This window comes from Chiloscyllium plagiosum, chromosome 37 (assembly GCF_004010195.1).
Source record: "Chiloscyllium plagiosum isolate BGI_BamShark_2017 chromosome 37, ASM401019v2, whole genome shotgun sequence".
NCBI lineage: Eukaryota > Metazoa > Chordata > Chondrichthyes > Orectolobiformes > Hemiscylliidae > Chiloscyllium > Chiloscyllium plagiosum.
The window spans coordinates 3,450,946-3,463,046 of NC_057746.1; the positions used below are offsets into that span (position 1 = coordinate 3,450,946).

At 43.7% G+C, this 12,101-nt stretch overlaps 3 protein-coding genes and 1 pseudogene across 5 annotated transcripts in view; 2 read left to right on the forward strand and 2 right to left on the reverse strand.

Annotated features, from left to right (window-relative positions):
- Positions 1 to 678, reverse strand: part of LOC122541587 (zinc finger protein 271-like) — a 9,381-nt gene extending 8,703 nt beyond the window's left edge. Inside the window, exon 1 of the mRNA XM_043678435.1 lies at positions 651 to 678. The gene's annotated coding sequence lies outside the window, so the exon portion shown is untranslated. The remainder of the gene's footprint in view (positions 1 to 650) is intronic.
- Positions 1 to 12,101, forward strand: part of LOC122541204 — a 134,360-nt pseudogene that overhangs the window by 97,397 nt on the left and 24,862 nt on the right.
- Positions 3,103 to 12,101, reverse strand: part of LOC122541604 (zinc finger protein 271-like) — a 13,008-nt gene continuing 4,009 nt past the window's right edge. Inside the window, exons 2-3 of one of the 3 annotated variants that reach the window (XM_043678471.1) lie at positions 8,573 to 8,664; positions 3,103 to 6,741 (exon numbers count right to left, since the gene is read on the reverse strand). In XM_043678471.1, the coding sequence (XP_043534406.1) occupies positions 5,087 to 6,274 (1,188 nt within the window). In that variant the 5' untranslated portion in view covers positions 6,275 to 6,741; positions 8,573 to 8,664 and the 3' untranslated portion in view covers positions 3,103 to 5,086. Of the gene's footprint in view, positions 6,742 to 8,572; positions 8,891 to 12,101 lie in introns of those variants that run through there. The other 2 variants (XM_043678472.1, XM_043678473.1) reach the window with 2 other exon arrangements.
- LOC122541621 (zinc finger protein 239-like) overlaps positions 6,877 to 12,101 on the forward strand; it is a 182,746-nt gene continuing 177,521 nt past the window's right edge. Inside the window, exon 1 of the mRNA XM_043678522.1 lies at positions 6,877 to 7,586. The gene's annotated coding sequence lies outside the window, so the exon portion shown is untranslated. The remainder of the gene's footprint in view (positions 7,587 to 12,101) is intronic.

Sequence of the window (12,101 nt, forward strand, 5' to 3'; positions counted from 1 at the left end):
TTTTCCCTGGACCGTTGGAGGCTGAGGGGTGACCTTATAGAGGTTTACAAAATTATGAGGGGCATGGATAGGATAAATAGGCAAAGTCTTTTCCCTGGGATCGGGGAGTCCGGAACTAGAGGGAATAGGTTTAGGGTGAGAGGGGAAAGATAGAAAAGAGACCTAAGGAGCAACTCTTTCACGCAGAGGGTGGTACGTGTATGGAATGAGCTGCCAGAGAATGTGGTGGAGGCTGGTACAATTGCAACATTTAAGAGGCATTTGGATGGGTATATGAATAGGAAGAGTTTGGTGGGATATGGGCCGGCTGCTGGCAGTGGGACTGGATTGGGTTGGGATATCTGGTCGGCATGGATGGGTTGGACTGAAGGATCTGTTTCCATGCTATACATCTCTGTGACTCTATCAACAAAACTCAGCCTGGAAGTCAGAGGGAAATGCTTCCAATAAACACACTCAATATCTAACACACAGCTCCAGTCACACAGTTCAGCACAAAGCACCGAGTAAACAGCTCTCTCAGCTGGATCTTCTCACACAGCATAAAGGGACATTTCCACCCCCTGACTGCCCACAGGATAGTCAGACTGCTGAAGATTGGTGTGGATATTATGGGATACAATTTGTATAAAAGCTGCTCCTTCACTCACCATCTCCTCACTTGGTTTTCAGTCCCTATAGGAAGTGAACCAGCTCTGGAAGAGGAGACAATGTGCAGAGTGGGTGGGCTCTCTGATTGACGTCTCTCACAGTCAATCCAAATATTTCTGGAGCAACATGAGTTTCCTGAAACTTGGGAAACTGACCGGGGAAATGGAGGTGACTTTGAGCAGCATATCAGGTGAGGATTTAAACTTGTCATTGTCCCATCTGAATAAAACCTCACTTATTGCAGCTGCTGTCACAGTTCCCCTGGTAAATGTTTGACAGAGATTTCCAGTGTGGGAATAGCATTCTTCATCCTTGGAGGCTTTCAAACTGACAACATCAGCATGGGATGTATAGCCTCTGATGTTTTTGACAGCAGATTAGAAGAGGAAGTCTCACGGAATCCAAGGCAGTGATAGTATGCAGTAGTGGGGTTAGCACATGCACAGAAAGGAGGGCCACAGGAAAGAGTGTGGAGACACACAAGGATTAGTGGCAAAGAAGGAAGCAAGAGAGGAGACTGATTATCTTTAGTGTTCTATGAGACTTGTGCGTTGTCTCAATGACTCAGAAAGTAAGATGTGACTCATTGTGTATCTACCCTATGAGTTGATACCTGACAGCCGCCCTGTCTAGCAGTCACCTCCTGTACAGGTCCAGTTCTTCTTCAGCTCGAATTTCCAACTCTCAACATTCACATCTTCTCGTGCCCCTCCACCTCTCTCGGAATGTCCTGATTCACTATCGTAGAAATGTTGTAAATAGCAGCTGCAGTTGACAGTTGATCCCTTCAGGCCTGCTGCACAATTCAACCTGATCATAGCTTATCATCCTACTCAGTACCTTGTACCGCTTTCTCTCTGTATCCCTTGATCCCTTTTGCCCAATCTAGCTTCTTCTTGAAAACATTCAATATTTTGACCCCAATAACTTTCTGGAGCAGAGAATTCCACAGGCTCACAATTCACCAGTGAAGACATTTCTCCTTATCCCTGTCTGAAATGGCCTACTCTGTAACTTAGACTATGACCTCTGGTTCTGGACTCCACAGTCAGTGGAGACATTCTTCCTGAGTTTACTTTGTCTAGTCCTTTTAGAATTGTATAGGTTTTCCTTGGCCTTCCCCCTCTGCTGCTTCAGGAAAATAGCCAACATAATTGAAGACTCTTCCCACAGAAAAAGACCCATTTATCCCAACTCTGCTTTTTGTTGGTTAGTCAATTCTCTATCCAAAGTAAAATATGACCTTGCATCTCATGTGACCTCACCTTGCATATCAACCTTCTCTGTGGCACCTTATCAAATGTCTTCTGAAAGTCCAGATATATTACATCTACAGAGCCCCATTATCCATTTCACTTAGTCATGGAGTCATAGAGATGTACAGTACGGAAACAGACCCTTTCGTCCAACTTGTCCATGCTGACCAGATATCCCGACCCAATGTAGTCCCACCTGCCAGCACCCAGCCCATATCCCTCCAAACTCTTCCTATTCATATACCCATCCAAATGCCTTTTAAATGTTGTAATTGTCCTAGCCACCTCCTCTGGCAGCTCGTTCCATACATGTACCACTGCATGAAAACATTGCCCTTTCGGTCTCTTTTATATCTTTCCCCTCCCACCCTAAAATCATACCCTCCAGTCTGGACTCACCCACCCCAGGGAAAATACTTCATCTATTTATGCCCCTCATGATTTTATAAACCTCTATAAAGTCACCCCTCAGCCTCTGACGCTCCAGGAGAAACAGCCCCAGCCTATTCAACCTCTCTCCATAGCTCAAATTCTCCAACCCTGGCAACATCCTTGTAAATGTTTCCTGAACCGTTTCAAGTTTCACAACATCTTTCCAAAAGGAAGGAGACCAGAATTGCATGCAATATTCCAACAGTGGCCTAACCAATGTCCTGTACAGCCGCAACATGACCTCCCAACTCCTGTACTCTCTCTGACCAATAAAGAAAAGCATACCAAACACCTTCTTCACTATCCTTTCAAGGATCCATGAATCTACACTCCAAGGTCTTTTTGTTCAGCAGCACTCCCTAAGACCTTAAGATGAAGTGTATAAGTCATGCCAAGATTTTCTTTCCCAAAATGCAGCACCTCACATTTATCTGAATTAAACTCCATCTGCCACTTCTCAGTCCATTGGCCCATCTGATCAAGATTCCGTTGTAATCTGAGGTAACCTTCTTCACTGTCCACTACACCTCCAATTTTGGTGTCATCTGCAAACTTACTAACTATACCTCATTGGATGATTATATGTATAGAAATCGTGTGGATGAATATGGGGAAAGATAGGAGATTGATACAGGTAACAGAACAGGTTCAGATGCAATGGGGTGAAAGGTCTCCTTCTGTACTGTAAGATTTGTGGTTCAATCTGTGCAGTGTGTTGCTGAATATTTGTCAAGGAGTTTTATTAAAGCAAACACTGTACACCTTTTGTGACCAATTGGAAGAGTTTTATTGAAGAGTGATCTGATTGGCTTCGTGATCAATGCAAAATATTATCATTTACAAGATAATTTCTTCATTCAATTTATAATACGATTGTTTCTCATTAAACTGTGGTGGGGTAGTACTGCGAGTCTACAGCCTCAGGCATTCAATTCCTGGCCCGACAACTTTAATCCACGTTCATAGACGAATTCATCTAGAGTTAGGGACTTGAACACATAGCTTTGCTCTCTGCAATGGAGGGTTGGGGGTTCAAGTCCTACTCCAGGACTTGAGCACAACAACTGCTGTTTAACACTCCAGTATAGGACTGAGGGCTTGAGGAGATTAGCAGCAGGGAGGGATGAAGATTTCCTGGGAAGAGTGGGTTATTCCACAAGATTTATGCATGTCAGAACAGTGTCCATTCCAGCTCATACCAGGGACTTTAACATGTTTCACATTGTCACATACTTGCACTTAAAACGTGCTTCCAACCTGTATCAGGACAGTTATTGAAACATTCTTCACAACAGACAATTTTGAGTATACCTTGTACAAGGGAGAAGTGCGTGAGGGGTCTGGCCAATGCTCACCTCAACCCTGTTCAACATTACAAGGAATACTTCTGTTTGTTTTTGGATAGTAGAGTTAAACATAGTAAAAAAAGATACATTAAAACAATGGATTGTTGCAATTTTGAACATAGAAATGTTTATCCACAATGTGGCCCTTGTCCAGTAGTGATAGACACCTTGCTGTGTAGGTTCGAGTCCCTGTGACAGACTTTTAATCAGTTCTTTGAACAAAGATTAGTTGTGTGTGATCAGCAGTACTCAGCACAGTAACAATTTGTTGACTAGCTCCTGGCCAGTGGGTATAGCTTTGTGTTTGGAGAGTACAGCTAGAACATTTAGTCTGTGGAGGAAAAAAATATTTTTCTTGGCCTCTGTTCTGTGAGTGCAGAAGTAAAAGGACATTGCAAATTCCCTTTGTGAAAGGAAAAGGGGCAGTGACAATCTGTGTGTCCACAACCTCATGTCATCACCGAAGAGTCGAAAGAAAATATCGAATGAGTGCCTGTAATCCAAATTGGTGCCAGAACTGTGTTTCAGTGACATTTTGTGTCTCCCATCTTTATTATTTGTATTTTATCTTAGCACTTTGTGCACCTGTTTGTGTGTCTTATGGGAATTTTGCAAAGGGGTAAAATTGAAGTTATAGGGAGGTGTATTTAGTCATTCATGTTTCTTTTCTGCCTTCAGTTAAAAAAAATTGATTTGCAATGAATAGCTGTTTTCTTGTTTTGGATAGAAATCTGATGAGTTCTTTGTACCTGCATTTGTCAGTCAGGTAAGTTGGGAACTTTGAAGGGTTCAGTTGAGCGTATTCACATCTATGACAACTCTGGGATAATGCTGCTTGATTCCAATGTTTTGCATCTTCTGGTTTATCAAGAGCACTATTGCATATAAAGTGCAGGGCCATGTAGCCGACGCACACCTGGTCGCCCTCCGCTTCTGTTTAAACATACCACACACAGAAAACAGGTGTCTACACAGGAAGAAACTGTCACAGAAGTTTTATTGCAAATCGCATACACGATGGATGGGCCCCTCCCCTGCTACTGCAGATGGCTGTTTAAATCTATCTAGGCTTTGTCTCACACCTCAGTTGATTAGTTTCTCCCCTGGGTGAATGTGTTGGTGTGCGCAGAGGTTTGTTAAATGCAAGAAAGATTTGTAACATTTCTCACATCCTGTTCTTCAAAGTGTGAATCGTCTGCTATATCAGGAGGTTCAATGATGTCCCAAACATTTTGTTGAAATATCACACCTGAAGACTTTATCTCCAGTGTGGACCAACACTCCAGTGAAGGACTTCCAGGCTCAATAATCATGTGAAGGGTTTGTCATATACCTCTCATTCAAAGGACTTCACCCTTCATGAATTCTTTGGTGTCTCACAAAAGCATCGTCAGTAAAAGCCTAATTAGAAATCTCACGTCTGAATGGTTTCTCCCCTGTATGTAAACGCTGGTGTCTCCTAAGGTTTGACGACTGTGAGAATGATTTCTTGCACACAACACACATAAATGGTTTATCCCCGGTATGAACACGTCGATGTGCACGAAGGGTCGATAAGTCCGAGAATGATTTGTCACACACTTCGCATGTGAATGGTTTCTCCCCTGTGTGAGTGCGACGGTGTACACGGAGAGTTGATGAGTCGGTGAATGACTTGTCACACACTTCACACCTGAATGGTTTCTCCCCTGTGTGAATGCGTTGATGGACGCGGAGAGTTGACGAGACAGAGAATGATTTGTTACACACGTCACACGTGAATGGTTGGTCCCCTGTGTGAATGCGTTGGTGGTTGAGGAGGGCTGATGATCGTGAGAATAATTTGTCACACAACTTGCACATAAATGGCTTGTCCCCTGTGTGAATGCGTTGGTGGTCAAGGAGACACGATGACTTCGAGAATGATTTGTCACAAACATCACATGTGAATGGTTTCTCCCCTGTGTGCATGGACTGGTGGAGTCGGAGGTTCGATAATTGCGAGAATGATTTGTCACACACTTTGCATATGAATGGTTTCTCTCCTGTATGGATGCGTTGGTGGATGCGGAGGTGCGATGGTTGCGAGAATGATTTGTCACAAACTTGGCATGCAAATGGTTTCTCCCCAGTGTGAATGCGTAAATGCAAGCGGAGGTGTGATGACTGTGAGAATGATTTTTCACACGACTTGCACTTGAATGGTTTCTCCCCAGTGTGAATGCGCCGGTGATTCACAAGAGTCAACGAGTGTGTGAAGGCTTGGTCACATATGTCACACCTGTAAGGTTTCTCCCCTGTGTGGATCCTTTGGTGTGTCTTCAGATCAGAAGAGTAGATGAAAGATTTGTCACAAACCTGACAGCTGAAGGGTTTCTCCCCTGTGTGAATGCGTTGATGATTCAGGAGGGTCGTAGATGTTGCAAAAGCTTTATCACAAACTTCACATTTAAATGGTTTCTCCCCTGTATGAACATATCGGTGATTGCGAAGGTGTGATGACCGAGAGAATGATTTATTGCACACTCCACAAATGAATGGCTTCTCCCTAGTATGGATATTTTGGTGTTTTGTGAGCATCGATGACTGCATGAAACCCTGGTCACACATCTCACACTCGAATGGTTTTTCCCCCAGGTGGTTGTTTAGTGATGCAACTTTTGTGCTAGAGCTTGTGAGCCTGTGGAATCCTCCTTACACACCTCACACATGAACAGTTTCCACCTTGTCGGAATGAGTCAGTGGTTCAAGAGGCTCAGTGAATGATTGGGGCCACTTCCTCTTCTTCCTAGCCTCACTCTGATTGATCGCCCACAGCTGAAGAATCAGAAAGGCTGGTTCTGATTAAAGGCTCCACATCACTGACCAGTTTCAGATCTGATGATATGTCAGAGCTCCTCTGATCTGACCGATTTCCAGATGATAGTTTCACTGCTCAACCTTCTCTGTGTTGAGCAATGCTGTGAAGGAATTGGATGTCTTTCCACAGCTGAGTAGTTGTTCCTTGGATGATGGTCAGGATCTGTCTGCAGTGTCTATCCTCTCTGTATTCTCTGGTGTAGTACAGTGCAATCCTTCTGTAAAACAGGAAGAGAAACATGATTTCCTCCAAGTCCCTCTCCTCCTGAGCTGAAGGGTCCAACTCCTTGGTGTCTTTTTGAATATAATTTCAGAGGATCTAACTGCCGAGCATTTATTGCCCATCTTTAACTGCCCATGAGAAGCCTTCTTGAACTGCTTCGGTTGATTGATTGCCAGCAACAGTGACAGAACAGTGAAGTAGTCTCAAGTCAGGTTAGTGCATAGTTTGGAAGGAAATTTGCAGAGATGATGTTCCCATGTATCTGATGCTCTTGTCCTTTCAATGATAAAGGTTGCAGGTTTAGAAGGTGCTGTCGGAAGGGTTGTGAATTGTTGCTATGCTATGGGGAGGTGGTTATGTGGAATGGGGCAGGGAGGCTTTCAAAGAGGAGGACAGTGAAATTCAGGGGAGGGGGCATGGAGAGCAAGAGTCAGGTCATGTGTGAGGGGGAGTAGAGTTGATCCTGGGATGTTTGTGATATAGAGGCAAGGTATGGGTAGGGAGTGAGATGGTATAGGTAGGATCATAGTTGGGTAGGTCTCTCCTCCTCCCTTGCCTGGTGACCAGGATTTGAGACCTGGCCACTCCACATTTTTGCTTCTTAACCAGACAGCAAGTTTGTTGTGCTGGCTAGAAGTTTTGAAATGTCATTTTTAATAATTATTCATGGAAATGATCAATTTAATGGATTGGAATTGTTTCTCCCCAGCCTCCAACCACTTCCCACCCCCTGAAATACAGATTCACATTCATGGCAAACCTTCAAACCTTGCCTTTCTAAAGTTTGCATACACCTTCCAACTAAGTGAAAAATTGTAATAAGGCCCACCTAGCGAGGAGGTTGGCCAAGCTGATATTTTTAAATTCATTCATGGCATGTGAGCGCCTCAGGCTAGGCCAGCATTGATTGCACATCCCTAATTGCCCTGAGGGCAGTTAAAAGCCAACTACATTGCTCTGGGTCTGGAGTTACATGTAAACCAGACCATGTAAGGATGACAGATTCCCTTCCCAAAAACCAAATGAATTTTTGCTTACATCAACAATGGTTTTATGATGATCAATGAATTCTTAATTCCAAATTCTTTTATTGAATTCAAATTACACCATCTGCCATGGTGGGCTTCAAACCAAGGACTCCAGAACATTAGCTGAATTTATGGATTAATAGTCTAGCGATAATACCACTAGGACATGGGCTCCGCTTATAATTGAGAGCGTTATACACTGCTGCAAGTGTGCCTCACTGGTGGAATGAATGTTGAAGGTGGTGGATGGGGTGCCAATCAAGTGGGCAGCTTTGTCCTGAACAGTGTCAAGTTTCCCAAGTGTTTTCAGAGTTGCAGTCATCCAGTCAGGCGGAAAGTATTCCATCACATTCCTGACTTGTACCTTATAGATGGTGGACAAACTTTGGGGTCTCAGGTTAGCTACTCACCACAGGATTCCTAGCTGCTGACCTGCTCTTGTTGTCACTGTACTTAAATGGGAAGACCAGTTAAGGTGTCTTGTGTGTGTATTTATATATATATATGAATCTATGATTGGGTGCGGGGGGGGGGGGGTGGTGGTAAGTGGTGAGCGATGGGAGATGCAGACCGTGCTGATCACCAGGACCCAGGAAAGGATTGCCTCCATTCTATAAATAATTTATCAATCAAATGGTCCACAGGATACAAACCAGCTCCAAACAGACACAGAACTCAACAATAGGAAATCAGTAAAAATCCTGTGGTGAAGCCTCATCAGGAATACTGTGTCCAGTGCTGGTTGCCCAGTTGTAGGAAGGATATTATTAAGCTGGAGGGGGTTTAGAAGAGACTTACCAGGACGTTACTGGATATGGAAAGCTTGGCTTACACAGAAAGGCTGGATAGGCTGAGTCTCTTCACTGGAGCATAGGAGATTGAGAGGCAACCTGACAGAAGTTGATAAAAATAATGAGAGGTATACACAAAGTTAATTTTCCCTAAGATGGGGGATTTCAAGGTGAGGGAGCACATTATTAAGGTGCGAGAAGACTGATTTAAAAAGATGAGGTGTAAATTTTTTAGAAAAAGGGTGGTTCATATAAAGTCATAGAGATGTACAGCATGGAAGCAGACCCTTTGGTCTAACCTGTCCACACCGACCAGATATCCCAACCCAATCTAGTCCCACCTGCCAGCACCCGGCCCATATCTCTCCAAATCCTTCCTATTCATATACCCATTCAAATGCCTCTTAAATGTTGCTCCACCACTTCCTCTGAGAGCGCATTCCATACCCGTACCACCCTCTGTGTGAAAATGTTGCCCCTGAGATCTCTTTTATATCTTTCCTCTCTCACGCTAAACCTACGCCCTGTAGTTCTGGACACCCCGACCCCAGGGAAACGACTTTGCCTATTTACCCTATCCATGCCCCTCATAATTTTGTAAACCTCTATAAGGTCACCCCTCAGCCTCCGCCGCTCTAGGGAAAACAGCCCCAACCTGTTCAGCCTCTCCCTGTAGCTCAAATTCTGCAACCCTGGCAACATCCTTGTAAATCTTTTCTGAACCCTTTCAAGTTTCACAACATCTTTCCGATAGGAAGGAGACCAGAACTGCACGCAATATTCCAACAGTGGCCTAACCAATGTCCTGTACAGCCGCAACATGACCTCCCAACTCCTGTACTCAATACTCTGACCAATAAAGGAGAGCATACCAAAAGCTTTCTTCACTATCCTATCTACCTGCGACTCCACTTTCAAGGAGCTATGAACCTGCACTCCAAGGTCTCTTTGTTCAGCAACACTCTCTAGGACCTTACCATTAAGTGTATAAGTCCTGCTAAGATTTGCTTTCCCAAAATGCAGCACCTCGCATTTATTTGAATTAAACTCCATCTGCTGCTTCTCAGCCCATTGGCCCATCTGGTCCAGATCCTGTTGTAATCTGAGGTAACCCTCTTCGCTGTCCACTACATCTCCAATTTTGCTGTCATCTACAAACGTACTAACTGTACCTCTTATGCTCGCATCCAAATCATGTAAATGACAAAACGTAGAGGACCCAGCATCGATCCGTGTGGCACTCCACTGGTCACAGGCCTCCAGTCTGAAAAGCAACCCTCCACCACCACCCTCTGTCTTCTACCTTTGAGCCAGTTCTGTGTCCAAATGGCTAGTTCTCCCTATATTCCATGAGATCTAACCTTGTTAATCAGTCTCCCATAGGGAATCTTGTCAAATGCCTTACTGAAGTCCATATAGATCACACCTACCGCTCTGCTCTCATCAATCCTCTTTGTTACTTCCTCAAAAAAAATTAATCAAGTTTGTGAGACATGATTTCCCACACACAAAACCATGTTGACTATCCCTAATCAGTCCTTGCTTTTCCAAATACATGTAAATCCTGTCCCTCAGGATTCCCTCCAACAACTTGTCCATCACCGACATCAGGCTTACTGGTCTATAGTTCCCTGGCTTGTCCTTAACACCCTGCGTAAACAGTGGCACCAGGTTTGCCAACCTCCAGTCTTCCGGCACCTCACCTGTGAATATCGATGATACAAATATCTCAGCAAGAGGCCCAGCAATCACTTCTCTAGCTTCCCACAGAATTCTAGGATACACCTGATCAGGTCCTGGGGATTTATCCATTTTAATGCATTTCAAGATATCTAACACTTACTCCTCTGTAATCTGGACATGTTGCAAGATGTCACCATCTATTTCCCTACAGTCTATATCTTCCATATCCTTTTCCACAGTAAATACTGATGTAAAATATTCATTTAGTATCCCCCCGAATTTTCTGTGGCTCCACACATTAGATGCTGATCTTTGAGGGGCCCTATTCTCTCCCTAGTTACCCTTTTGTCCTTCATGTATTTGTAAAAACTCTTTGGATTCTCCTTAATTGTATTTGCCAAATTATCACATGTCCCCTTTTTGCCCTCCTGATTTCCCTCTTAAGTATACTCCTACTTCCTTTACACCCTTCTAAGGATTCACTCGATATATCCTGTCTATACCTTTCATATGCTTCCTTCTTTTTCTTAAACAAACCCTCAATTTCTTTAGTCATCCAGCATTCTCTATACCTATCAGCCTTTCCTTTCACCCTGACAGGAATATACTTTATCTGGATTCTCGTCATCTCATTTCTGAGGGTTTCCCATTTTCCAGCCGTCCCTTTACCTGCGAACCCTTTACCTGACCAATAAACCCTTTACCTGGATTACTAAGAAGGAAATACGCAGAGAAAAAATGAGGTATGAAGGTAAACTGGCCAAAAATATAAAGGAGGATAGTAAAAGCTGTTTTAGGTATGTGAAAGGCAAAAAAATGGTTAAGACTAAAATTGGGCCCTTGAAGACAGAAACAGGGGAATATATTACAGGGAACAAAGAAATGGCAGAAGAATTGAATTGGTACTTCAGATTTGTGTTCACTGGGGAAGACACAAGCAATCTCCCGGAGGTAACAGTGGCTGAAGGACCTGAACTGAAGGGAATTTATATTTACCAGGAATTGGTGTTGGAGAGACTGTTAGGTCTGAAGGTTGATAAGTCCCCGGGCCCTGATGGTCTACATTCCAGGGTACTGAAGGAGGTGGCTTGAGAAATCATGGATGCACTGGTGATTATTTTCCAGAGTTCGATAGATTCGGGATCAGTTCCTGCGGATTGGAGGGTGGCTAATGTTGTACCACTTTTTAAGAAAGGTAGGAGAGAGAAAGCAAGAAATTATAGACCAGTTAGTCTGACCTCAGTGGTGGGAAAGATGCTGGAGTCTATTAGAAAGGATGAAATTATGACACATCTGGATAGTAGTAACAGGACAGGTCAGAGTCAGCATGGATTTATGAAGGGGAAATCATGCTTGACTAATCTTCTAGAATGTTTTGAGGATGTAACTCTGAAGATGGACGAGGGAGATCCAGTAGATGTAGTGTACCTGGACTTTCAGAAAGCTTTTGATAGGAGGTTAGTGAGCAAAATTAGGGCGCATGATATTGGGGGCAAAGTCCTAACTTGGATTGAAAGTTGGTTGGTTGATAGGAAACAAAGAGTAGTGATAAACAGCTCCATTTTGGAATGGCAGGCAGTGACCAGTGGGGTACCGCAGGGATCCATGCTGGGACCGCAGCTTTTTACAATGTATATTAATGATATAGAAGATGGTATTAGTAATAACATTAGCAAATTTGCTGATGATACAAAGCTGGGTGGCAGGGTGAAATGTGATGAGGATGTTAGGAGATTACAGGGTGACCTGGACAAGTTAAGTGAGTGGGCAGATGCATGGCAGATGCAGTTTAATGTGGATAAATGTATGATTATCCACTTTGGTGGCAAGAACAGGAAAGCAGATTACTACCT